Raw genomic sequence first — 26,400 nt, forward strand, 5'->3', positions numbered from 1 at the left:
AATTTTTTTTTTCAAATGAAGACAACAAACCCTTATAATATTTTGTCTTATTTGTTTAATGGCGTCCAGATGGTAATATTTAGGTATAGCCTACATATGGAAAATGGTAAAACTTTAAAGCAGCATTCATTCCCGTTAAATGACATTGAAGCCAATTAAACCCCTGTGAGTTTTGAAAATGAGACTATATTATATTATACAAAATCTGTGTACAAAAAACTGTGTGCACAACATGTACAGAAAACCAAATGCACACACACACACACAGAAAAAAAAAAGAGATGTATTTTACACAGAAGTTACTGTGGTTTCATTCATGAACCCAGACCCTCAGTGGAGTAGGAAATGATGGCATATTCAGAAGTTGTGCTCATCTTTCGGGAGATGTCCCGTGGGTAGACATGCAGCCTGTCAGCGGACCGGAATGCAGAAAGTGATGCTGGGCCAGGCTCCTCTCTCCATCTCTGAAAGACAAACAGCACATTACACATAATCGTCTTCAGCCTCATACTTTCTCTCTGGTTGAGATTAGTACAGCCATTGTTCATTTGACAAATAAGGACTCCAGTATTGGTTTCACTCCAATGAAAGGCAATTATTATTGAAACCATTTGATTTAGATTGTTTGATAAAGTGTAAAGTGTGTATACAGCATGTTAAACTGAACTTTTTACTGGTTTCTACAGAGCTTATATATGATAAAATGATCCCTTATTCATTTTAGCATATACAGGTGCATAGTTTTTCGAGCTTTTGGCAAACTTTTGCCCATTTTACCTCTGAAGTTGCATGAAATAGTCATTTTGGCCCTCACTACCAGACTGCAACAGCTTCCTTCTACAGGTCTTCAGACATATGAACACTCACAAATGTATCTTTTATGTATATACAGACATTGTTTTTTTTTTTTACAACTCACATTCACTGTTTTATTTTGCTATTCTAGGGCTATTTATTTGCTTATTTGTAAATTAAAGTTTATTTGCTTATTTTGTATTATACAGTCGACATGTGCTGTGCTATTGTTTTTTTGCTGCTCTCATATTGTAATGTCCACTTCCTACTGGGTAAATTTCTCACTTATGGAACTAATAAAGGATAATCTTATCTTATCTTATTTTATCTTATCTTATGTTCCCAGTTTGTAACTTTGCTTAAATGGAGAAATGTTGTTTTGTTTCACTATGTGCTGTCTAAAACTGTATGTAGCTGAAATGACAATAAAGCTCATTTGAACTTGAAGAGTTCAAGAACTATTTGTTTTTATTTTGGAATTTTATTTATAAATGGAAACACAGAAATGTGGTGACCAGTGACCACATAATACCCATAAGGCAGCAGCTTGCTCCGTCCCAGTGGCACACACAGTCTAACAATCAAGTTGGGCACATATCTGTATCTTGGACGAGGATCTAACTAGCCAGCTCATCACTCATATGCTCTGCCACACAGTGGTGGCAGTGGCGGCGCAGCAGTAGGGCAGTGGTGGCACAGCGGCTAAGGAAGTGGCCCCGTAATCACAAGTGATTAGGTGCCACTGAGGTGCCACTGAGCAAAGCACCGTCCGCACACACTGCTCCCTGTCATGGCTGCCCACTGCTCAAGGGTTAAAAGCAGAGGACACATTTCACTGTGTGAACTTGGCGCTGTGCTGTAATATGTCACATATGCCCAACTAATCACTTTTTCACTTTCACTTGAAGCAGAAGGAACTGAAACATTATTTTGCCTGCAGAGCTTAACGATTTAGGAGGTTGTAAGTGTGTGTGTGTGTGTGTGTTTAAAGCATGAGAAAAAAATGTGCAGATGGTATTGCTCAGTGGTAGAGCATTTGACTGCAGATCAAGAGGTCCCTGGTTCAAATCCAGGTGCCCCCTCAAATATACGTTTTGCTTACGGCCATACCAGCTGAAGAACGTCCGATCTCGTCTGATCTCGGAAGCTAAGAAGGCATGTGCCTGGTTAGTACTTGGATGGGAGACTGCCTGGGAATACCAGGTGCTGTAAGCTTTAACTATTGGGGCAGTGGCTGCCTAGTGGTTAAGGAAGCGGACCCGTAATCAGAAGGTTGCCGGTTCGAATCCCGATCTGCCAAGGTACCTCTGAGGTGCCACTGAGCAAAGCACCGTCCCCACACACTGCTCCCCGGGCGCCTGTCATGGCTGCCCACTGCTCACTCAGGGTGATGGGTTAAATGCAGAGGACAAATTTCACTGTGTGCACTGTGTGTTGTGCTGCTGTGTATCACGTGTGACAATCACTTCCACTTTACTTTATTTCCTCTCATTTTCTGCAGAGCAGTTGGGATTTTTGGATGTGTGTGTACTTTTCAGTACTCACAGGTCTGGGGTCAGACAGCCCCGTCAGCTCAGGTGTGCTAGCTCCTCTGACAGATATCATGATCTCTGCATATGGAACTTCTTCGCTGCTCTGGTAAACTGTAAAAAATCCACATCTCAGAACAACTAGTAGGCAAGATTCTTCAGATTTCATCATAGTTTTTACACTACAAGCCAGGAAAAAATTATTCATTAGAAAAAACTAACTGGTTTTGAATATACACACTCAATTGCAATTTAATGTAAAACTACAAAATTTTTAAATATAAGTAAAGTGAAGAGTATATTAAGTAAAAGGTTAGATTAAGTAAATATAAATGCAGTAAATGAATAGCTGATTTATCTGGTCAAAACCAATAATTTGAGCCTTTGGTATACGTATACAACTTAAAACAAAACAAACAAAAAAAAGTTTATATTTTTTGTGATATTTTTTTATTCAAAGTGATGCTCTGGCCTGTAAACTAGATTCATACGTTTTTAGATTCAAATAATTTTCTTAAAAAGTCAAATTACCAATCGGTGTATTTTCCTTTTTGGAGGCTGATCTACAAATAAATAATGAAAAGAAATACATAGAATTGATATTAGAAATGTGTTTCTAAATGAAAGTTATCAGCAAATATTTGATTTAAACTCACCTTTCATGCCAATTAACAGCTCTCTTTCCTCTACCTAAAACATAGCAAGGAATGGATTCCCTTTCATTCAAAATGCAGATGAAATGTGGAAAAAAAAAGAATGGGAGGCCTAGAAAATGTAGTACATTTTCTTTTGTAGATGGAGTACAGAGCGTACGCTGTCAACGTTACCAGCAGAATCACAAGCAGGATCAGCAGCAGCAGGACTTTGTCTATGTTGAAATTAGAGTTGTGAATTAGGTTTCTTATATTGCCTGGTACAGCTGATTGATTTAGCTCAAAAGAAATGATGCCTCAAACAAACAATGAATTTACCTGTTGTGATTTTTACTTCAATAGTAATTTCTTCATTTTTACATGGGTTCAACGCCTTACACTGGTATTTCTGCACTGTATTCTTTTTCCGCAGTCTTCCTAGGTCCAACGTTTTGGATTTAATAACAGTGGACCCATTGATCCATTCCACAGGGCAGGTGGCACAGCACACAAGTGAGACCGCAGTTTTCTCTGGGGCCCAGAACTGGTAATACCCTAACCCAACCTCTGTTGAAGTGTTCTCGTCTTTGTTGTGAATCAATACCTTCATGGAGGCATCTACGAAAGCGAAAGCGGCAATGATGAACATCAGCATTTGTAGAATTAACGTTTGCATTTCATTTAGAGCTGAGAATCTATAATAAGTTGTAACAGCAGCTCTCCGTACCTCTGAGTGATTTGTTGAGCCTGAGCCCAAACCTCTGATGAATCTTTTGTGGGCTCTCCGGTTGGTCGGTCTCCTCGGTGTTGCAGGTGTAGTTAGTATGGGTCTGGTTCAGAACTAGCCGCTCAGTGTACAGTGGTAGAGTACAACTGCCATTTGTCTGGTTGATTTTCTGAGCAGTCCAGTTACAGCCTGCACATTCTTTCCAGACCCAATATGCCCGGACAAATCCAGATGAGCAATTATAGGAGCATTTCAGAGTTACCGGCTCTCCGAGAGTAACACTTATAATCTTATATGGCTCCTCTGGACTGACACACCTCACTAAATCTGTAAAGGAGCAAGCGACATGTTAGTAGTCAACACAATAAAGCACATTTAAAAAAGTAATGGTAAGATTGCATTACCATTTAGAGAAAACAGAGCACACCACAGAACTAATTTTGCCATTAGTTTTCTGAGTGATCCTACCCAACACAAAGGCATTCAAAAACCAACTGAGATGGAGGAGTTTCAAAAGCAGCTGTTTTCACCGAAGGAAACAGGAAGTTGGTGTCACTGTAGACAAACCGTTTTTCTTCTGAAGGATGGAAAGTTTGCTTTTATGACAGAGTCCATATACTGACGTTCCTCCCATTTTATACTTCTTTCCTGTATGTGACCATTATTACAGCTGTCTCTATTCCACATTTACTCATGCTTTCTTAGTGCCAGTTTTTACTATCTTAATTAACTAATTGGTAGATGAGAACAGTATTTTCACCGTTTCGATATATAGTATTTTATGGTATATTCACCAAAACCTTTTTGTTTGGCTGTAGTTGCACCATAGAACTGCTGCTGTGTTGTAGTGTCACTGAACCTTCAGAATCCAGTTACATGGTTTTAAATTTCACTTTCAATTATTGAACTACCACTGGCATTCACCCTTAACTAGACAGTTAGAGGCCAGAGCTCTGGTCACAAAAAAGGACAAATTCCAACATGAAGGGATTCGCTCACCAGTTTTCTTCTCTTAAATGGATAATAGTTCTGTTCACGATTTTTGAGCAAGGTATCCACAAGAAGAGTATAAATAGAATATGGTTGAGTCTAACTCTGAGACACTTCATGATGTACTTGTAATGCAGACATTTTGGCTGTGAGTCCACTATCCTGTCCTGGAGGATCTTACGTCTCATCAGGCATCTGTCTGGAGTGTCCAGCTGGACATTTGTAAGTAGAAACCAACTCTCAATGTTGAATTAACTGATGTTTTACAATATGACTAACTTTTTAAGTTCACAAAGAAATGTGAGCTATGATTACAGTTGGGCACAGGGCAAGGACTCACACTGGACTAAAGAGTTTAAGAAAAGTAAATAATTCCATTGTGCAATGGAAGAGGGGACTTTTGTGATATCTGTTGACATACCCTAGACAAACGGATACTAGGAGCATAGAGAATAGAAGCAAATAAAAGAGAAAGGCATGTGGGCACCTAGGCAATGATGTGATGTACGTCTGTCAAATGCTTTAAATGTAAAATGTAAATGTATTAACAGGAGGGGTTTTATGAATATTTAATAGAATTGCTCACTCACTTTCCATGACCACTTAGTTCTGGTGTTCAGGGTCATGGCTGCAGGTGAACATCCCAAGAGACTGGGTGCAGAACTGGACAAGAAACAGGTCACCTCACAGAATTTTTTGTGTATTTAGGTTTGGGCTCTGGCTGGGCCATTCCTCTGGTGAAGCCATTCTTTTGTTGATTTTGCTGCAATCTTGAGGTTATTCTGGTGTTGAAAGGTGAATTTCCCCTTTCTAGCAGAAGGTTTTGGGATATAAGTGACAGATATTCGGAACTGCTCCTCATACCTCAAAGCATGATACTGCCACCATTAGGCTTCACAGTGGGTATGATATTCCTTTGGTGATGCAAAGTGCCATATATACCTTATAGAATTGTGGCCAAAAGCTTCAACCTTGGTCTCATCAGATCACATTTCCTACATGCATTTGGGAGATTTATGGAGAATATGGGAGATTTGTAACAGATTTGTGGCAGCCTGTACTTGCCAGAAATTCCTGCAGCTTCTTCGGTGTTGCTGTAATTTTATGGGTTCTGTTCTGACCTCAAGGGGAAGTTCATTCCACCACTGAGGGGCCAAGACAAAGAAGAGTCTAGATGTGTGTCTTCCTTTTACCTTCACTGTAGGTGCTACTCCATGTTTGGCTTTGTAGGCCAGCATCAGTATTTTTAACCTTATGCGTGCAGCTACTGGGAGTCAGTGGAGGGAACGTAGCAGAGGGGTGGTGTGGGAGAATTTGGGAAGGTTGAAGATCAGTTGTCCAAAGAACCCACGGCGCTGCAGGATGTACACTTTTTATTTCAATCTTTAGTTTTTGTTTTTCAGCATGGAGTTATGGTCTTTATGGAATCTGTAGTTTGTGTGTTATCAGCGCTTCATATCACCAGGCCATAGTGACAGATCTACATAAAGGGATCTCGCAGGACGTGGCCGGCGCACCACAAGTTTGACACACTTGACAGTCTATAACTGATATAGCAACGTTTGCATGAGTTTTGCCATGCTTCATCCCACATAGCTGACAGGTTTGTCTGAGTTCTGGCATAAAGTCGACACTGATGGCTGACTTCTGGCATGGTAAGTGGTATGTCAACCAGGTATGGGCAAGGCCTGGTGAAGATGGCACTGTTTCTGGGACTGCATGCCGTGTTTGGCCAGATTGTCGTTTGCTCCTGTCTCTTAACAGGCATACATGTGTTCCAAGTGTGGGCCACCAAAGGGCCATCATCATTCTTTGCAGCATGGAGCTCAGTTATCCATTCACTCGCAGAGACATTTATCCAATAACTTGCATTTATCCAATAACTTTCTAGCTTCTCTGCAGAGAAAATATTTCAGGGCATATTTGAGCATTTTTTGATGACAGATTAGAGGAAGCAAAGCAGTTGCCACTTTACAGAGTTACTCAGGGAAAGAATTGTGTGTGTGTCCTATGGTATTCTCACTTCAGCAGTCAGCCTCTGTATAAACACCAAGATGAGGGCGTTATAAAAAACATTATAAGACGGAAAGTCTTATGCTTATGTGAAATAAGCATATACATATGCTTATGTGAAATTATGCTTTTCTAAAACCAGTGTTAATGAATAACTTATTTTTTAGTTGTATTGGCAATGTAACTGCACCCAGGAGGTGTCCCGTTGGCACCTACAACATCCACCCCGGAAAAGGAAATTTCTTGGACTGCCAGGTATAACTGTTTCTGTAAAACAGTACAAATCTCACATTACTCTAAAAATGACAACTGTACCTGGAATAAGTTATGTGCATGTCATCTTCTAGACCTGTCCTGCTGGATTAATTAGCACTCTAGATGGGGTGGACTGCAAAATGTGCCCAACAGGGTATTCCTGCAACAGCACCACCGGCGCATTAACGTTGTGCAAAGCAGGACGGTATTCCCCAGAGGGCCACACTGACTGCATACCCTGTCCGCCTGGGTTTGCCTGCTCAGAAGGTTTTCTGTGGAAGGTACTTTCGCTCTCTCCATAGATTGTAGGATTTAGAACATGGGTAGAGTGGATAATTTAACTGTTGTTTTTCTCTCCATGAAAGTGTGGGCCTGGGGAGGAGCCGAGTGCAGCTCAGAGTGAGTGCACCTCTTGTGCTGCCGGCTCCTACTCAACAGTTTTCAGCTCCCAGTGTCACCCGTGCCCAGTAGGCAAGTAGTTTCCAGTGGAGACACTTCATTATTCATTTATGGCTGTGTGACGTCTCACTTTACGTCCCCTTCTCACACACCTGAGACTGTACCTAGCTGCACTATTCATACTTTACCTCTCTTGGTAATAGAAGCTTTGAGGAGGCACATTCTATTTTTAAATGTTAAATTAGGCAACATACATGAACATGAGATTATACAGTGTGTACAACTTCTCCTGTAGGAAGTTACTGCCCAAAAGAAAGGATGGCTCAGCCCTGGCCCTGCCCCCCTGGGCATCATAACCTCCTGCCTGGGCAATTGCAATGTCAACGCTGTAATGGCTCCTTTTCCTGCGATGGCACAAGGAACCCAGTGTGGACTGGCACTGGAGGTCAGCTGGGTCCAAGAACCAGGCCACTGCACCCCTGTCCTCCTGGAACATACCGCATTGGGGAAGAGGTTACTGCATGCATGGTCTGTCCCCTTGGTGAGTTGGCTGAAACCTGCAGTGCACACAGCAGCAAATCTCGTTACATGAACACACATTGAACCTTGGTTGTGGTCCAACAGGATATTATTGTATTGGGGGGGTTGCTATTCAGTGTCCAGCTGGAACCTATGGTGCCAAGGAGGGTCTCCAAAGAGAGAAGGACTGCACTTTTTGCCCGGCAGGTTAGGGATCAGTTCTGCAGAAAACCGTATGATGGGGCAGATTGTAGATTGTTATTGAACACATTTACCTTTTTCAGGTTTTTACTGTTTGGAGGGGAGCACTCGGAGACCCAGCACCCAGTTTCTGTGCCCAGTAGGGTTTTATTGCGAGGAGGGCACTGCTGTACCTCATGGGTCACCTTGCCCTGCTGGAACAGCGGGAGGACAAATGGGCCAGACAAGTAGGGCAGCCTGCAAGAGGTGTGTGGAAGGCCGATATTGCCCCCCAGGTATGTTTTGTTACAGAGCAATGCTAATGCTAATGCTAATGACTTAATGACATAAAGAATGATGGAAAAGTTTTAGAAGTGTGCACTAAACACACTCTAATCCAAATGGTGCTGGTTTGTATTCAGAGTAATACTTAATTTATATTTTATATTATTTACAATTTTTTGTTTTTATTATTTAATAAATACAAATAATAAAAATCTTTTAGATAACTGAGTTTTTTTTTTTGTCACTGTGAATGAAAAGTCTTGCTCAGTTGGTTGTTTAGTTAACATGTCTCATGCTTTAACAGTGTTTCTTTCCTTGCAGTTTCCTGTGTTTTTAACTGCACAAAATTGCGGTTTTGAGCTGATACCCCAGTTCTCACTTACATCCTGTTTATGGCATGAAGATGCTGCAAATGGAACAGTGTACCTTGGATTACATTTAAAAGGCTTCACTTTATGTGTTCCAGGTTCTGTTGGTCAGGGCTTGCCCTGTGCCCGAGGAAAGTTCTGCCCAGCTGGCACTCTGACGGAGATTTTATGCCCCCAGGGCACTTTCACAGCCCATGAAGGAGCCCAAAGTAAAGGATATGTTCCGATTCATGTCTGCATTTATTTTGCATCAATCATTTATTTGCCACTTCTCTCCTCCACAGGCATCAAGGACTGCCTCAAATGCCCAGTAGGATTCTACTGCCCTGAGGGCACCAGTAACCCTGTGCCCTGTCCAGCAGGGACTTTTAACCCTTTAGAAGGGCAGTACTCTTCCTCAGACTGCAGAACATGTTATCCTGGCAAGGCATGCACCCATGTGGCACTGAAGTCTCCAGATGTGGATTGCATGCCAGGGTGACTAGAAGAAATAATAATAATAATAATTTTAGTTTTTTCATAAAGGAAATCTACTATTATGATTTTTTTTTTCTTTTATTGTTAGATATGTCTGCCCTCCAGGCTCAGACAGACCAAATGCTCCTGAAAATGCCTGCCCTCCAGGAACCCTAAGCAACCGAACAGATCTCACTGACCCCTCCCAGTGCCAGCAGTGCCCAGTTCGCTACGCCTGCCTACGAGGTACGGGCGGCATTCAGAGGCCTCCTCTCTCCTGCTTCCCTGGCCATTACTGCCCAGCAGGCACCATGTTCCCCACGCAGCACAGTTGTCCACCTGGCACATGGAGTGAACGGAGTGGTCTGGAGGCGGAAAGTGAATGTCAACTATGTCCCAAAGGCTGGTACTGTCTGGCTGGAGCAGGTGCCCCATCGGGGCGGTGCAGCTCTGGACATTACTGCCCTGAAGGTAAATTTACAGATGGACCTATTAGTGCTGAAGTTTATGTATGTGGACACATTTTTATTAACTGACTTTTTATTTCAGGCACAACATATGGCTCGCAGTTCCCCTGTCCTGCAGGAACCTACAGTCCTAGGATGGGTAATGGACAGAGAGCAGATTGTGTGATTTGTCCAGAGGGCTCATACTGTGAGGCAGGCACCTCCAAACCCTCACCATGTCATCCGTGAGTTACACCTGCCAGATAGATGAGCCAGCAAGAGGGGAGGGAGCAATAAAGTGAAAGTGAAGTGATTGTCATTGCGAAACACTGCAGCACAGCACACAGTGCCTCAGCGAAATATGTCCCCTGCTTTTAACCAATCACCCTTGGTGAGCAGAAGGCAGCCATGACAGGCACCCGGGGAGCAGTGTGTGGGGACGGTGAACCTTAGCGGTTCGGAATTCGAACCAGCAACCTTCAGATTATGGGTCTGTTTCATTACCTGCTCGGCCACCACTACCTGAAAAAAAAAAATTCTAGATTTAATTTTTCATTACTTTTTTTAGTTAGTATGATTGTCAGACCAAGGTGGGGTCATTTTTGTAAGAAAATCTCCAAGCTTTCCAAGTCTACTCTTGACTAATTACTTGACTGCCCCAAGTAAGCAGATGGTGACCATGCTTCCCCTTTCTTGCTTGTCCTTCCAGTGGCTGCAGAGTCTGTAGAATGAAATCTTTACTTATGTGCTTTATATGTGGATTGTTCAAGCCAGCATTGAATAAGTCGTGATTTCTTGTGCCAAAGTGGCCACTGTGCTTTTTCACAGGCAGTTGTTTTTTTTCTACGAAAGTGAAGGAATGGGCCACTCTGTCCTTCAAAGGCAAAGTCAAAGTCCACTTTATTGTCATCTCACAATATGCAAGTACACAGAGAGATGAGATTGCTTCTCCCTTAGAATAAGTTCAGCTGTGGATTCTGTTTCTTGAATTTCAGAAAGTTTGGCTGCATTTGCTGAGATTGTGTTTCTTAGTGAGAATTCTTTTTCCTTGCTGATACTGAAATGCTTGTAGCAGTTTCTGGAGGGACTGGCCTCCTTTGCCAAGCAAATCATACATTTTTAAAATCCTGATGATGATGTCTATTCAGCAACATTTGGATTGTCCTGTTGGGTATTCCATTTTGTGAAAGGAAATGATTCAGGATTTATCTGTGGTTTGTGGTGCCCTCTCTCTGCGGTGATGTCTTTCTGTAATTATTCTAGTCTTCACCAGTGTTCTGGGTTATTCTAGGCTTCAAGGTGTTACGTGAAAAGCAATAATATACCTTTGGTGCAGATCGACATTCCGCAAGACTAAAGGTGGCATGCGGGTGGAGGACTGCTCTGTGTGTCCAGCAGGGTACTTCTGTCCTGACTATGCTACCAACATCCCTAAAGTATGTGGGGCAGGCAGCTTCTCTGTGAGTTCCCAGTGCAGTATGGTTGGAGGGGTTAACAACCTTATTTCTGGAGGCCTACCTGACAAAGAGAGAAATGGGCTATGTCGAATGCCAGTGGCAACTTTAGTGCAATTTTTATAAATGGTAACAGTCAACCCACACATATGCGGAACAGACAACATGGAGGGCCGGAAAGCAGCATGCACCACAATCTAGATTGACATAAACCATTCTGTCTCCAGGAAAAGGGTTGGTAACACTGAATTTACTTTTCAGCAGCACGCTGAAAATGAGGAAATATATGTTATATATTTATTTTTTTATATCATAAATATGAATATGCTGTTTTTTTTTTACTGGCCAGGATGAGGCATCAGTTGAATGCCTGCCCTGTCTGCCAGGCCACTACTGCAGCAACCAGACCACTAGCGCTGAGGTAATGCTTAGGGTCATGGTGTGTCCAGCAGGCTTTGTTTGCGCTCAGGGACTGGATCGGGAGCCCCAACAGTCAGCTGTGCTCTGCCCTGTGGGATTCTACTGTCCAGGAGGGAGTATTGTGAGTAAACACTGAGATGCCAGATGGAGGAGGTTGAGCAGCAGTTGGTATTGATGCTGACTTAGTGTCCATAAGCTGTGGTTCCACTCTACTTACACAATGATCTGGAATAGTAAACCAGAAGAAGAAATATATTTAAAGTTATTTTTTTGTTATTATTTATTTGTCATGCATGTCAGTTAAAATGTATAAAAGTTACATGGTTTATGAATTTGAATAAAATACGTATATATTTAATGTGTTGTATGTTGTAATGTAGGACTCAATAATATTGTACAATCTGCAAATGGTAACAGTTTTAGAGCATAGTGCCTTGAATTTATGGCCCTTCTTTAATTAAATGGACAACATTAAACTAGAAGCCATAGGCCACTGGTGTAAAATAAAAACAGCAGAGTCTTTAGAGGAACACTAGCAAACTAGAACCAGTCCAAATTGAGTGTGACCAGAGCACAAAGCCTTCATTTTTAAAGGACAGTTTAAAAACCCAGTTCAAAGTGTCTTGTCTGGCACATATTCACAGTACTTTACAAAAGGTGTGTTTTTCTCTAGGATCCAAACCCAGTTCCATGCCCAAATGGGACCTATAGCAGGAGACCAGGTCTGCAGAGCATGGATGAGTGTGCAGAGTGCCCCGTCGGGATGTTCTGCTACTCCCAGGGGCAGCCTCTTACCCAACCAGTAAGCATTCATTTTACACTTGAAACTTCAGCAGCATTGTTATTTGCTACTTTATGTTCATGAATTTGATTTAGCTTTGAAGCAGGTGCATTTGATTTTGCAACTCTTCAACCAGTATAATGGGCCTGAAAGGTACAGTGGATCCAAAAATGCCAGGTTTTTCTGGAGACAATAAACAGACCCCATTATAAACTATTTCAAATACTTCCCTTCCTGTGTCAGAAAGGAAAATATTAAAACACAAAATATAAACATCCAAGGATTTACAAGATTCTGATTTTTTAGGCAAGAGTCATCCACATCTTGAGGCCTGGCAATATTTTTCCATCTGTTTCGTACAAATTATATAAACCTATTGTGTAATCAGGTCCATTGAACCAATCAGTGAGTGAGCCTATGTCCCACTCTCCTAGTGTAATAAAATGGCATGGGGAGAATGGACAGACACACTCGCAAAAGGGTCAGAAAAATGCAGGACAATATAGGAGTCCTGCTTGTGTACTGATCGCCTAATGTGCAGTCCCTGGGACTGATCAGGACCCACAATGATGTGAGACGGGTGCCTCCTGGGAGAGTTCAGCGGCACCAGGCGTCAAACCAAGTTTCCCCCTCTACTCACCAAAATGGCCAAGACATTCATGCCCATGGTGAAAATGTGCATGCAATCAGTGCTTCAATGTGAAGTTGGGTAGTGCGATAAAATTGCTCAAGTATTTTAAATACTCGCCAGCAAGGCTCACCTTTTAACACTGAAGTATTATACAGTTATCATGACTGTTGGTCTGGCTGGAACGCACATAACGATTAGCTGTTTAACTACTAGCAATTAGTTATACATCGGCCATCTTTTATAATTAAGATGGCTGGTAGCTTTGGCTACAAATAAAATAATATTAATGTTAATGTCAGAGTTAGACAGCAACATTAATCTGTTTTGCCAATCTGAATCTTAACTTACATACCTTCCTGAACTTATTCATAACATCACAAAGTAACAAAAAATATTGAAAGATCCAGTTTGAAAATCTAGTATTATGACTGCGCTAATTGCTAAAAGATGTTATGTATGATTAGGATACGATTGACACAAATTGTTTCCCTTTCAGACAGGGAGCTGCCCAGATGGGCATTATTGTCCTGCTGGAACTGGGCATCCACGCTCATTCCCTTGCCCATTGGGGTTATACAGGAACAGCTCCCAGGCGCACCGAGCTGACATATGTGTGTTGTGCCCTGTGCGGTATTTCTGCACCACTCCTGGTACACATACTCCTTCTAAATGTCCGGAGGTGAGCTTGATATATTTACACTGACTTTTAGCTAATAAGGATTTTAGCTAACCCTTAATCCTGAGCCCAGGTTGCCTGATTGGCATAAGAAGTGTAAATCTGAAAATGTGTAAGAGGCATGTAAAGGTTTGGGCACACTTCCTAGTGAGTAAAGAAGCAGACGCGAATTGCCAAGGCATAACTGATGTCCCTTTATACAAGGTACCGTCCCCAGACACTGCTCCCCGGGTGCTTTTCATGGCTGCCCACTGCTCCAACAGGGGATGAGTTAGATGCAGAGACCACGTTTCACTGTGTGCGCTGGGTGCTGTGATGTGGTGTGTCTAATAAACACTTCCACTTTCTTTTACAGAAGTTGCCTGGAGAAAGGGGGGGGGGGGGGGGGGGTGTTGTCATTATTTAATTACCCGTAACCCGTTTAATTACAGCACACAGTGCACACAACGAAATGTGTCCTCTACTTTTAACCCATCACCCTTAGTGAGCAGTGGGTAGCCATGACAGGCACCCAGGGAGGAGTGTGTGGGGACGGTGCTTTGCTTAGTGGCACTTTGCCAGTTCGGGACTCAAACCGGCAACCTTCTAATTTCGGGTCCGTTTCCTTACACACCAGCCCATCCACTGAACCCTAACAAACTAATCACTGGAATTTGCTCTGTACAAGGGTTTCTATTGCCCTGAAGGCAGCAGCACCCCTATTCCCTGTGAGGAAGGTACATATGGCCCTCGTCTAGCCCTGGGCAGTGCATCAGAATGCACCTCCTGTGATGGTGGTCAATATTGCAGTGGAGGGGGCCAGACCACACCATCAGGAAGCTGCCAGGCAGGGTTCTACTGCAGATCCAGAGCAACCACTGCGGTGAGAACATTATTTATATAGTCTTTGACTACTGTATTGTATAGGGAGTGCAGAATTATTAGGCAAGTTGTATTTTTGAGGAATAGTTTTATTATTGAACAACAACCATGTTCTCAATGAACCCAAAAAACTCATAAATATCAAAGCTGAATGTCTTTGGAAGTAGTTTTTATTTTTAGCTATTTTAGGGGGATATCTGTGTGTGCAGGTGACTATTACTGTGCATAATTATTAGGCAACTTAACAAAAAACAAATATATACCAATTTCAATTATTTATTTTTACCAGTGAAACCAATATAACATCTCCACATTCACAAATATACATTTCTGACATTCAAAAACAAAACAAAAACTAATCAGTGACCAATATAGCCACCTTTCTTTGCAAGGACACTCAAAAGCCTGCCATCCATGGATTCTGTCAGTGTTTTGATCTGTTCACCATCAACATTGCGTGCAGCAGCAACCACAGCCTCCCAGACATTGTTCAGAGAGGTGTACTGTTTTCCCTCCTTGTAAATCTCACATTTGATGATGGACCACAGGTTCTCAATGGGGTTCAGATCAGGTGAACAAGGAGGCTATGTTTTTCTTCTTTTATACCCTTTCTTGCCAGCCACACTGTGGAGTAATTGGACGCGTGTGATGGAGCATTGTCCTGCATGAACATCATGTTTTTCTTGAAGGATGCAGACTTCTTCCTGTACCACTGCTTTAAGAAGGTGTCTTCCAGAAACTGGCAGTAGGACTGAGAGTTGAGCTTGACTCCATCCTCAACCCGAAAAGGCCCCACAAGCTCATCTTTGATGATACCAGCCCAAACCAGTACTCGGACTGGAGCTCTCTGCCCTTTACCAATCCAGCCACAGGCCCATCCATCAAGACTCACTCTCATTTCATCAGTCCATAAAACCTTAGAAAAATCAGTCTTGAGATATTTCTTGGCCCAGTCTTGACGTTTCAGCTTGTGTGTCTTGTTCAGTGGTGGTCGTCTTTCAGCCTTTCTTACCTTGGCCATGTCTCTGAGTATTGCACACCTTATGCTTTTGGGCACTCCAGTGATGATGAAGCTCTGAAATATGGCCAAACTGGTGGCAAGTGGCATCTTGGCAGCTGCACGCTTGACAGTTTATTTTTGACTTTTCTGAGCCTGTCAAGTCCTTCTTTTGACCCATTTTGCCAAAGGAAAGGAAGTTCCCTAATAATTATGCACACCTGATATAGGGTGTTGATGTCATTAGACCACACCCCATCTCATTACAGAGATGCACATCACCTAATATGCTTAATTGGTAGTAGGCTTTCGAGCCTATACAGTTTGGAGTAAGACAACATGCATGAAGAGGATGATGTGGACAAAATACTCATTTGCCTAATAATTCTGCACTCCCTGTACATGCTGTCTGCTTTCTGTATATTTACAAATTCTTTATTTTATTTTGTGTCCTTAATTATTATTCTTCTTCCATAAAGAATAACTACCAAACTGTTTTATTGTTCCTGCAACAGTGACAATAAAGACTATTCTATTCTATTTTACATAAACCTCTGGATTATTAAGCCTAGTTATTTTATGTTTAAATATATTAGTTTATATAGGCTATATAGTAGGGCTAGGAAGATTATGACTCTATTTTTCATTTATTTAATTAACTTTGTTGTCTCATCAATATTCACCTCAATTTTATCCCACTTTTTATCCCAACGTTTTTATTCAAATGTCTTAGAGATTGGAAAATGTGCTTAAGAAATTGTTATTTTTGACAAATTTGGACACCCCATCAAAAGTGTCCCTGGATTGGCTGTGAGTAACAGGACAAAGTGCTTCTGGAAAGTGACAGAGTGAAAATTTCTGATGCCCTGTTTACTTTTCCCTTTCGACTTTTTGCAGAAGGTGTGTTTGGATGAATGGGAATCTGCAGGAACTAAGTACAGTATAGAGAGCTAGCAATCCTGTTTTTTCCTTTCCCCCTCTAGACTCCATTGGATGGTCCAGCTGGGGGTCTGTGTCCAGCTGGCAGTTTCTGTCCACCTGGGTCTGCCTTCCCTTCCCCGTGCCCCCCAGGTACCTTCAGTGGCAGCATTGGCCTAAGCAGCCCTGAGCAGTGTGTTAGCTGCCCACCGGGGTAAGATGCTACATCAGAGCAATGTTTTACACCTACTATTCCCTTTAGTAGAGAAGCCTACCTTGAATTACAGCTCATCTGATGAGCTTTGTACAACTCCAGCAGTTATTCTTTGCACAGAAGTCTGCAGCAAGGCAAAGTAAGTTGTGTTCAATTCTGTTCATTAGAGGCATTTCTGCAAAAAAGACATTTATGAAAAACAAAATATCAGAGAATTATCACAAAATATCACAAAATTTCCTTGGTAGCTAAACATGAAAGAGAAGTGATTGTCATTGTGAAAGCACTCAATGAAATGTGTTCTCTACTTTTAACCCATCACCCTTAGTGAGCAGTGGGCAGCCATAATAGGTGCCCGTGGAGCAGTGTGTGGGGACGGTTGCTTTGCTCAGTGGCACCTTGGCGGATCGGGATCCAAACCGTAATCCTTCGGATTATGGGTCCCTTTCTTTACCTGCTAGGCCACCACTGCCCCACCATATCTCGCTTATTTTTTCTTTACTGCTGTACTTACTGCTGAACTGCTGTACTTACTGCTTTCACCTTTGGTCATGGAACACTCATTGGTGATGTACAAGGCTAAGATGTTTTCCAAATGTCTTTAATCTTTAATATCTAATCAACTGGACAATTAATATCTTTGAGGGCACTGTAGGTTTAAAGAATGATGAGGCAGGCAGGCTGCTACTGATTTATTGCCATGGCTTTTCTCTTGCCAGTTATTACTGCTTAGGCTCTAACAACACCTCTCCAACTGGTCCATGCTCTGCGGGTCACTTCTGCACAGGCCACTCAGACTCTCCTGTTCAGTATGAGGCACAGGAAGGGCATTATGCCCCAGAGGGATCATCACAAGCTATTCCCTGCCCAGTGGGTTCTTTCCAGCCGGTATGTCAATACAGTGGGGCTTGAAAGTTTGTGAACTTTCTTAGAACATTCTATATTTTTACACAAATATTACTTCAGTTAATACAATATTTTTCAGTTAATCAGTTATTTACATAGTTTAGTAAAATTGTTCAATACTACATATCTGTGTGTGGCAAAAGTATGTGAACTGATAGGATGTTGTGGAAAGATGTGAAATGAGCAGCATCCCAGACTTGGAAGCTGATCTTGTCACAGGAAATGGCTAAAATTCCTCCTGAATGATTTGTAGCAAAGGTTCACATACATTTGGTACTCATACATATTGTAATATTAAGTCAGCAAATCAATTGTTTTATAGTACTTTTTTTTTAAATTATCTATTATAATATTTACAAAAAGTACAATATTTCTTATTTCACTTCTTTAATTCTGTTTTCTTTTATATTATTAAAACTTTGTTTTATATATATGGACAGACTATGCATTCATAAATATAATTTTTTCTTTTTGGGAAACGACTGAGAAACATGGAACAACATCTGAAGACATAGAAATTAAAACGTGCCAAAAAAAAAAAGACTGTGGCAGAACCTGACTGGTCCATCTCCTCCACAGGATAAGGCCCAGGCTTCCTGTTTCCAATGCCTGCCAGGCAGACTGTGTAACAAAACTGGCATTTCTCAGCCTCCAGTCTGTCCCTCCGGGCACTACTGCCTTCCAGGTGCATTGGTGGCTCAGCTGTGCCCACCTGTGAGTACTGTCCCACGCTCTATGAGAATGCTATGATTTGACAGTCCTGCCTCTGTCTTTCTCACGGTGCATTTCATTTTCTGGTTTTCAGGGCTCATACTTTGCTGAAGTGGGTGCAGAAAATGAGCAGCATTGCACCCGGTGCGATGCTGGCCTGTACTGCAGAAGCCCTGGCCTGGCTGTTCCCGAAGGGCTCTGTGCACCCGGATACTACTGTAGCGGAGGGGCAGCCACCGCTGCTCCAGTAAGGCAAATACCCACCACATGGGCACAAGCATCACCCATTACATGAAATAATGTAGTCTTACTCTGTCTTTCTCCAGGTCAATTCCAGTACTGGGAGCATATGTCTTCCTGGTTATGTATGTCCAGCCGGCACCAGGCACCCTCATGAGAGTCCCTGCCCCCCAGGCACATGGAACTCAGTGGCGGGCGGACAGGACCTATCTTGGTGCAGGCAGTGTCCTGCCGGGTACTACTGTCTAGGAGCTGGCCTCACTGAGGCCACGGGCACCTGTGCCCCAGGTAACGCATCTCGCATATAATAATTACTTCAATTACCTCTTAATGATTATTGAAAATAATCCATACATTGGACAATTACACATACAGAAGGCTAGTTTTTTCACATGCAGGAAGGGATCAGTGTCCAAACAATCTGTTAAACTGAGAAAGCTCTGAGAAAGCTCCGAGAGGGTGGTCAAGAGGAGCGGGCGAGCGAGGAATCATTCTGTTAAAAAAAGTAGTCCAAAAAGCGGTCAGGGTCAAACACGAGAAAACACAAAATTTACAAAGTCGCATCACTTGTGAGAAACCACATCCACTTGCAGCATGAGGCATTTGTTTTGGGCAAGACCACAGAGTGCTCTTTAAAAAGTCCTAAAATGGAAAGGAATGTAAAATGGAATATTGCATACCCTATAAATAAAATAAAACAAGGCTTCAATCTGTCAGTAATCCGCTTCCAAGTTTATGTGCAGCACACATGTGTTGCTACCCGATTGGGACTGGAAACCTGATTTGGACTGTGCATGGGTGCGCAAGCATACTGTGAAAGCCACAGTATGCTGTGGTACTGCCTCAACCTAACCCTTTTCCTTAACCTAACCCTACTCCTAAACCTAACCCTACTCCTTAACCTAACCCTACTCCTAAACCTAAGTGTTGCGCATGAGTGACACGTTGTGGCTACCCGATTTGGACCAGTGTCCAATCTTTACCACTTTCCAGGTCAGTTCCATACATGCACATGTGTGCGCAACGACTAGGTTTAGGCCATAACATGGTCTCTTTCGGAGTATGCATGCAAACGCAGCGTATATGGGTGGCATTAAGGATGTGAAAGAAAGTCCACTTTCAGTAGAAATGTCCAGATATTGTTTTATCTGGAATACAGTTATACTACATGTTGATGTTCATTATGTAACTTCCTGCTGCAGTGCCTTTAGTATGGACACGTTACCTTTTCAAAAACATTTCCATTTAAAGTTACAGATTAAATGATATTCCGCATTAAATACCGTCTACCATCTATGGTTACATTTATATCGCAATATGAATTCTTATGCCATATTGCACAGGCCAAACTCCATCCCACATGGCTTCAAAACCTGCTGCAGTCATTGTTAGGCCTGATCCTAATTAAGGTGAGGTTTTGATTGAAGATGTTCCTCAAAAATCTAGGTTGGGAAGCACTGCTGAATAGGAACAGGAACCCCAGTCAATCACTCTGTTATAAGTGGTCTATGATAGTAATGACAGTTACAATGATGATGTTACAGGGTTCTATTGCTCTGGTGGAGCACAGACCTCAATGCCACAAGATGGAGAAACAGGGAACTGGTGTCCCACAGGCTACTATTGTCCACCAGGCTCTGCTTTTCCTTTGGAGTGTCCTGATGGCACATTCTCCAACACAACAGGTATACATGCAGCTCATGAACGCTGGAATTATAAAGAAACTGGTCTTGGCCTCAGTTTGTATTTCTGTGGTTGTGCAGGAGCTGCAGAATGCACTGACTGCCCTCCAGGTATGATCTGCCTGACAGGGGAGGAGATGGAGCTCTGTCCAGAGGGGCATTTCTGCTTGGGGGGCACTATGGATGACATCCTGCCCTGCCCTCCAGGTACTTACAACCCCATGCCTGGGCAGAGCCAGTTGGAGCAGTGCCTGCTGTGCCCATCAGGTAAGCAGACCATGAATGTGGGATGGGTGGTAGGATTTGTGTTTAGTTGGGTAGCTGGGGTTTGTCAGTGGCTCATGTTCAGTGGTTTTATGGTTTGTTTTGCAGGCATGTACTGTGAGGAGTGGGGGCTGTCTGAACCGACTGGCTCCTGTCAGCCAGGGTACTTTTGCTTGGCAGGTATACTGGATGTAACTATTAAAAATATTCCCGCAGCTCTGCTGTACTTGGTTGATTTCCACTAACACACTATCAAGGGGTGACAATTGATTAGTTTCCAGCAGCACATTGTCCAGTTTCTTAAAGATTACTCCCCTTTCGATTTTCATTCTAATATTAATCTAATAGTTTGAGTAATTGGAAATGGGGAAATCACCATTATTGTTAATTTGACTAACGAGAATCAGGAAATCGCTAAGTTAAATTTATCATCCCTCTCAGATTTTCATTGTGAGGGCTGGTCATGTCCAGGAACATCTCAAAAGAGATATTGGAGCCACACATTGGTTGTGTCAAATTGTTCGAAAAAATAAAAAAATTTGAATAGGAATTTACTCATGATAGAATAATAGAAGGAAAAAAACAACATCAAGGGAGTAGCTAATGAAATGGCAGAGAAGTGCATGTTGATAAAGGTTCAAGCTTAACAGAATTTCTCAAATTTGTAACAGGTATAAACTTTCGGAACCCTGACGGGAATATTAGCACAGGGGTGGGGGGAGCCTGTCCCAGAGGACATTACTGCCCAGATGGAACTGGTCTACCGCTGCCCTGTCCTATAGGCACATTCTCTAACAGGTGGGTAACACGCACACACACAGTGATAAATTACCCTTACAAATGCAAATGTCATTCCAAACAGAAATATAGCTGAAGCCCATACCCTCTTCACTTTTCATTCAATTTTCTACCAGAAACTCTGTTCTGCATGTTCTACACCCAACAAAGCACTCTGGACAGATTTGTGGAAATGGCCTTCTGGGTTATTACATAAAAAAATCTCAAAGTGTGAAATTTTCATGTCAATGGACTGTTAATGCAAATCAAATACAGTTTAACTTGTGTGTGTGTGTTTTTTTTCCCTGTGGGGTCTGTGGAAATCGTTGATGTTCTATGTTAAATACTGGGACCATTATAAATTAAACAGAGAGATCTTCATTCATGTGTTGTGTAGTGGTTACTCTAAAATCTGGGTCGTGGTTTTAGAGTAACTGGCAATATTTAGATTTGTAACATTTGTGGTTTGGGTAACTATATTTCTAGCCAAAGTCAGATGTGTTTTTCTATGCAGACTTGATCTCATTGATTATATAACCCTAACCCTGATGTAAGAGAGCATCTTGAAAACAAATTAAATTAAATATAAACATTTAATATAAATGACACTTTCCCATTATTGCAATGTAGCGCACATATGCATTGCTAGAATTTACATTGATTTGCCAATTATTCTGGAAACATTAACTATAAGAGCCTTGTAAATGAAGGTCAGATACAACTTCTTAGTTGGCAGATTCAACATGATTCAACATGCAAAAAATAAATATAATCTGAGGTGAAACACAATTTTCTTTTTGAGTCAATGATTCCACAAATACAAGTCTATGATTTTCCAATATTTTATAAATTGCTGAAACCCATTGGCTTTTTCAGCTACCATGCAGTTCATCTGTAGGATAAAGTTTGAGAAACACATACATTGGCGACATCTGGGTTCAGCCTGATTAAAAAGAATTGTTAGCTGTCTGAGCCTTTAGTGACGTTTTATTTTCCCAAGATCGCTGCAAAGTCTCAAAGTCCCACAGTTGTACATAGACAATTTCCCCCCTGATATTTATTTACATCACCACCAAAAATGTATAAATTCATTCATTCATGTACTATTCAATAATGATCAGTAACTGTGTGCATGTGTGTGTTTGTGTGTGTGTGTTTATAGGTTCCATGGCACAAGTTCTGCAGACTGCAGTGTGTGTCCACCTGGGCAGTTCTGTGGCACATTGGCACTGGTCTGGCCATCTGGTCCCTGTGCGGAGGGATTTTTCTGCCCTGAGGGGGCTTCTTCTTCCACAGGTATCTCATGCAGATATTTCCAAGGGAATACCTTAAGCTGGGTGAATGACTGAAACGTTATTTTTATTTGACAATTACATTTTATAAAAAACAACTAGACACAAAACACAATTGAGCAGATTAGTATTAAAACGTAACAACAAAGTGCAGAATACTTTATAGCACCTTATGTTTCTTAGGCTCTGATTCTGGCGGAGGGCCATGTCCATTAGCACACTACTGTCAGGCTGGCAGTGCCACCCCAATGCCTTGCCCAGCAGGCACATATGCCAACATGACAACCCAGGTCAACTGCAACCTCTGCCATGCAGGCTACTACTGCCCTGAAAGAACCAGCATCTACTCCAAATTCCCCTGCCCATCTGGATTCTATTGCCCAGATGGTACCAGCTCATTGCTCATTTCTGCTAAGACACATTTTCAAAAACGTGCTTCTGACTGGCATCCCTGCATTTTCCCTTTCTATCCAGGTACCAAGTATGCCACACAGTTCCCATGCCCCCGAGGTTATTACAACCCAGAGCCCATGACCCATAGTCTGGACAGCTGCTTGCCCTGCCCCCCCGGTCACTACTGTGAAAAGGAGAGACTGACCACAGTGTCTGGGAAGTGCAAGGCTGGTCAGTGTCAGAGAATTATTATGGTGCTGATGTCATTTACAGTAGCACAGAAAAGATTCTGATATTAGTGAAAGTGAAGTGATTGTTATACACAGCACAGCACACGTGCACACAACAAATGTGTACTCTGCTTTTAACACATCACCCTTAGTGGGCAGTGGGCAGCCATGACAGGCACCCGGGGAGCAGTGTGTGTGTAGACGGTGCTTTTCTCAGTAGCACCTTGGAAACCTTCTGATTACGGGACCCTTTCGTAACCCCTAGGCCACCACTGCCCCCCAAAAATTAACTCTGTATGTTTACAAATTAAAGAAAAAAAAAACAGTACAGTGCAGAAACATGTATTGGGAAAAGGTGGGTCTGATGTCTGTGTTGATGGAGTGTGGATTATAGCAGAGTTGGAGTTGCAATTTGGATACACCACCCCATTCTTTTTATGGGGTGGTGTAGTGTGTGTGGAGAATAATATTAAAAATGTTTGTCTTGATTTATTCTGCTTTTTTTAAATGGAGTTGGGTTTATTTTTTTACCAGGTTGGTTTTGTGTATCTGCTGCCTGGACATCACAGCCATTCGATCTGGATAACTACACCAACGCAAACTGTCTGTGTCCTGCCACCTCCACTGGGGGGCGCTGCCAAGAGGGCTTCTTCTGCCCCACAGGAAGCTCTGAGCCCCAGCCATGCCCACCTGGCACTTTCTGCAACACTACCAGTAACAAGAATAATATTCTTTTACTCCTGTCTTAAACCAAGTCAAATTAATTATAGCAGCAGTTCTGAAGAAGCTCAAACAGTAAAAATAACTAAACATACAAAATCACAAAGAAAATAAAAATATATTTATGATATATAAAATATATCATAAATAAAATATAATATATTTATATAACAATGAATTGCTCTATTAAAATAGGGGATTTCAGATTTTCCAATAAATGAGAAGATCTGATGAACAGGGGGAGGCCCTGTCACCTTGTCGTTTTAGTTGTGTTCTTGGCACTGACTGCCAAGAACTCTTTGGCGCAGTTTCTAGAGCATTTCTGGAGAGGATTTTAGCAGATTTTAGCCTTAAAGGTCCCATGACATTCACTTGATTTTTCACAGATTTTAAAAAATTTATATGAGTTCCCTTAGCCAGTCTATGGTCCTGCAGTGGCTAGAAATTAAGATTGTGCTCCACCGTGACAGCTTATATGTTCAGACCTGGAATGTAGCCCTATAAGACGTCATACAGGGAAAGGTTACCTCCTCTTTTTCATGTTTTGCCCACTTCGCACCCCTCCCCTAAAAAATGTGTGTCTATGAGCCATTGGTATTCACTGTAAGGATTAGCACATGGCACTGTGGCCACAACTTGACCCTGATCAACTGTATCAAAAGCTGCAGAGAGGTCTAGTAAAAGGGCACATGAGCCAGGATATATATTTAAAAGCAAGTTGTCATTGATTTTGCCTGAATGGAATTCATCACACATATCATTGACTTCCATATATTCCAGTAGCTCTAAGTAAACTGCTTAGCCCTATAGTTGGATAGGACTGCAGAGTTAAGGGAGGACATCTTTAATGGTGCTGAGTGACTAAAAGGGACAGCCCCCCTGGTGTCTTGCTCAGGGACACAATGGTAGTATGTGGGGTTTGAATCTATGACTTTGTGGTCATCTGGTTTATAGGCAAGTGTGTTACCCTCTAGGCTACTAACACCTTATACGGTTCCTCATAATGTTTTCTTGCCTTTGTCACCTCCAGGCTCCAGGCTCACCAGGAGCCTGGAGCACTATTCTAATATGAGATGCATTGTGCCAATGTACATTGTAAAAATGATTGATGGATTAATTGATTGAAGAGAGGGTGAACAGTGGCTTGCTTGAAATTAGTCAGCATTATCCAGTTTGCTAAGGGCTGTTGATAATGGACAAGACATCTGAGATCAAAACATTTCAAACTCATTAAAAAAGGCAAAAAGGCTTCATATGCTGGTTAATCTCAGATATCTGTGAAAGAGAAGTAGACTGAGTGTGCATAAAGGAGCTGTTTGCTGGTGCTGTGGGAATTCTTGGCTGATAAATGTAATTATCTGTGGAGAAGAGTATTCTAGACCCTGTTTTAAAGACCATAAACTTTGTGAAAAGTAAAGGAAAATCTTTTTACACACAGGCCTGGCATTGCCCAGTGGCCCCTGTACTCCTGGCTACTACTGCATAGGAGGTGCAGTTCACCCAAAACCACTTGATGGCATCACAGGCAACATCTGTCCTCCAGGGACCTACTGTGGTATTGTTATATTGGCACTAGCACAGTATACAATACTGACACAATTACATAAAAATGACCCAAACTATCAATCTATGTCCAGAGGAGGGTTCTGAATCTCCGGAGTTGTGCCCAGCCGGGACCTTCTATCCCTCAGAGGGCGCGGGCAGAGAAAGCGATTGTCTGCCCTGTACAGCAGGATACTATTGCAGCTCTAAAGGTCTAACACAGCCTACTGGAATCTGCAGTCAAGGTAACACACACACACACACACACACACACCTACCATTATCCCAATTTATGTGCATCTGTCTCTGACTGACTATTGTCCTTGTTCATCTATACCAGGCTTCTGGTGCCCTTTAGGTCAGATGCTTGACCGTGCTCTGTCATGCCCATCTGGGCACTACTGCCCCATGGGAAGTCCTGCCCCACTTCTCTGTCCCTCAGGATCATTCCAGCCCAGAGAAAAACAGGCCAACTGCACTGTCTGTGAAGCAGGCAAGACATAACCATTAAAAAACAAGAAAAAAAGAGCCCTGGTTCAGTAAATATAGGACAGCGATGAGAAGCCATGGGACCAGTAAATGTGTCTGTGGACCTGTTTTACAGCTTTTTGAAGGAGTGATGTGCAAAATACACAAACTGAAGTGACTGGTACACCATCCTGTTTTAATGCCCATGTCTTGTCTTTCAGGTTATTATTGTGAAAATGGGCTTGAGAGGAATGTTTCTCTCCTCCAACCATGTCCAAAGGGACACTACTGCCCATCAGGAACAGGTCTGTCAACCCAGTTCCCTTGCCCAGCTGGAACATTCAATCCCAGAGAAGGCATGGAGAGCCCAGAGGACTGTGTTCCTTGTCCCCCAGGACAGTTTTGTCCAACCACAGGACTCTCAGAACCTGTAGGTAAGAGAGTTATGAGACCTGCATGTATTTACAGTTGAAAGAAAATGATTCTGTGTGCATCTATTTGCAACACTATGTCTTAAAGGTTTGTGCATGTTTTATATTGGTATGAGCTGCTAAATCCTAAAAGGCTACCAGTGTCTATCACAGCATAATAAAACATGTCTTGAGATAGGGGTTGGGCAATATATATAT

General features: G+C 42.2%; 4 protein-coding genes, 1 long non-coding RNA gene and 1 pseudogene across 5 annotated transcripts; 5 read left to right on the forward strand and 1 right to left on the reverse strand.

Moving 5' to 3' along the window:
* Positions 1-40: 40 nt before the first annotated feature.
* On the reverse strand, positions 41-4,238 carry LOC114784326 (uncharacterized). The gene is made up of 8 exons (XM_028969634.1): positions 4,088-4,238; positions 3,684-4,010; positions 3,296-3,574; positions 3,106-3,192; positions 2,981-3,014; positions 2,856-2,887; positions 2,341-2,438; positions 41-464 (listed from the first exon to the last, which is right to left on the reverse strand). Exons 1-8 carry the CDS (start codon positions 4,164-4,166, stop codon positions 315-317), a joined length of 1,086 nt encoding a protein of 361 aa, XP_028825467.1. The 5' UTR covers positions 4,167-4,238; the 3' UTR covers positions 41-314.
* Positions 1,892-2,010, forward strand: LOC114785044 (uncharacterized; annotated as a pseudogene).
* A 422-nt stretch (positions 4,239-4,660) lies between the features above and the next one.
* On the forward strand, positions 4,661-11,604 carry LOC114768672 (multiple epidermal growth factor-like domains protein 6). The gene is made up of 14 exons (XM_028961079.1): positions 4,661-4,734; positions 4,811-4,895; positions 6,854-6,941; positions 7,034-7,222; positions 7,307-7,412; positions 7,636-7,881; positions 7,965-8,066; positions 8,144-8,335; positions 8,791-8,901; positions 8,977-9,169; positions 9,258-9,619; positions 9,698-9,839; positions 10,931-11,054; positions 11,398-11,604. The coding sequence occupies exons 1-14, from the start codon at positions 4,665-4,667 to the stop codon at positions 11,602-11,604; spliced, it is 2,217 nt and encodes a 738-aa protein (XP_028816912.1). The 5' UTR covers positions 4,661-4,664.
* A 1,886-nt stretch (positions 11,605-13,490) lies between these two features.
* Positions 13,491-17,300, forward strand: LOC114784815 (uncharacterized). Its single transcript, XR_003748936.1, has 4 exons — positions 13,491-13,559; positions 14,224-14,418; positions 16,398-16,546; positions 17,266-17,300. It is a non-coding gene; the product is annotated as an uncharacterized LOC114784815 (long non-coding RNA).
* A 1,130-nt stretch (positions 17,301-18,430) lies between these two features.
* On the forward strand, positions 18,431-21,574 carry LOC114768760 (signal peptide, CUB and EGF-like domain-containing protein 1). Its single transcript, XM_028961087.1, has 7 exons — positions 18,431-18,434; positions 18,539-18,691; positions 19,948-20,088; positions 20,167-20,352; positions 20,458-20,529; positions 21,021-21,147; positions 21,556-21,574. The coding sequence occupies exons 1-7, from the start codon at positions 18,431-18,433 to the stop codon at positions 21,572-21,574; spliced, it is 702 nt and encodes a 233-aa protein (XP_028816920.1).
* A 740-nt stretch (positions 21,575-22,314) lies between these two features.
* On the forward strand, positions 22,315-26,205 carry LOC114768812 (neurogenic locus notch homolog protein 4-like). The gene is made up of 8 exons (XM_028961111.1): positions 22,315-22,422; positions 22,602-22,805; positions 22,893-23,042; positions 23,576-23,755; positions 25,200-25,316; positions 25,399-25,548; positions 25,644-25,783; positions 25,993-26,205. Exons 2-8 carry the CDS (start codon positions 22,667-22,669, stop codon positions 26,203-26,205), a joined length of 1,089 nt encoding a protein of 362 aa, XP_028816944.1. The 5' UTR covers positions 22,315-22,422; positions 22,602-22,666.
* The last annotated feature ends 195 nt before the right edge of the window (positions 26,206-26,400 follow it).

The sequence above is a fragment of the Denticeps clupeoides genome, chromosome 2 (assembly GCF_900700375.1).
Source record: "Denticeps clupeoides chromosome 2, fDenClu1.1, whole genome shotgun sequence".
NCBI classification, from domain to species: domain Eukaryota; kingdom Metazoa; phylum Chordata; class Actinopteri; order Clupeiformes; family Denticipitidae; genus Denticeps; species Denticeps clupeoides.

Excerpts from the sequence above, each read along its gene's own strand:
- LOC114768812 (XM_028961111.1), top strand. The coding sequence starts at position 22,667 with ATGCCTTGCCCAGCAGGCACATATGCCAACATGACAACCCAGGTCAAC. Across the intron at positions 23,756-25,199 it reads CACTTTCTGCAACACTACCA|GCCTGGCATTGCCCAGTGGC; the intron begins GTAACAAGAATA and ends TTTTACACACAG. Across the intron at positions 25,784-25,992 it reads AAAAACAGGCCAACTGCACT|GTTATTATTGTGAAAATGGG; the intron begins GTCTGTGAAGCA and ends CTTGTCTTTCAG.
- LOC114768760 (XM_028961087.1), top strand. Across the intron at positions 18,692-19,947 it reads CACGGGCACCTGTGCCCCAG|GGTTCTATTGCTCTGGTGGA; the intron begins GTAACGCATCTC and ends ATGATGTTACAG. Across the intron at positions 20,089-20,166 it reads CACATTCTCCAACACAACAG|GAGCTGCAGAATGCACTGAC; the intron begins GTATACATGCAG and ends GTGGTTGTGCAG.
- LOC114784326 (XM_028969634.1), bottom strand. The coding sequence starts at position 4,166 with ATGCCTTTGTGTTGGGTAGGATCACTCAGAAAACTAATGGCAAAATTA. Across the intron at positions 3,575-3,683 it reads GCTCAACAAATCACTCAGAG|ATGCCTCCATGAAGGTATTG; the intron begins GTACGGAGAGCT and ends TCGCTTTCGTAG. Across the intron at positions 3,015-3,105 it reads CTCCATCTACAAAAGAAAAT|GTAGAGGAAAGAGAGCTGTT; the intron begins GTACTACATTTT and ends GCTATGTTTTAG.
- LOC114768672 (XM_028961079.1), top strand. The coding sequence starts at position 4,665 with ATGAAGGGATTCGCTCACCAGTTTTCTTCTCTTAAATGGATAATAGTT. Across the intron at positions 8,336-8,790 it reads AGGCCGATATTGCCCCCCAG|GTTCTGTTGGTCAGGGCTTG; the intron begins GTATGTTTTGTT and ends TATGTGTTCCAG. Across the intron at positions 8,902-8,976 it reads AGCCCATGAAGGAGCCCAAA|GCATCAAGGACTGCCTCAAA; the intron begins GTAAAGGATATG and ends TCTCCTCCACAG.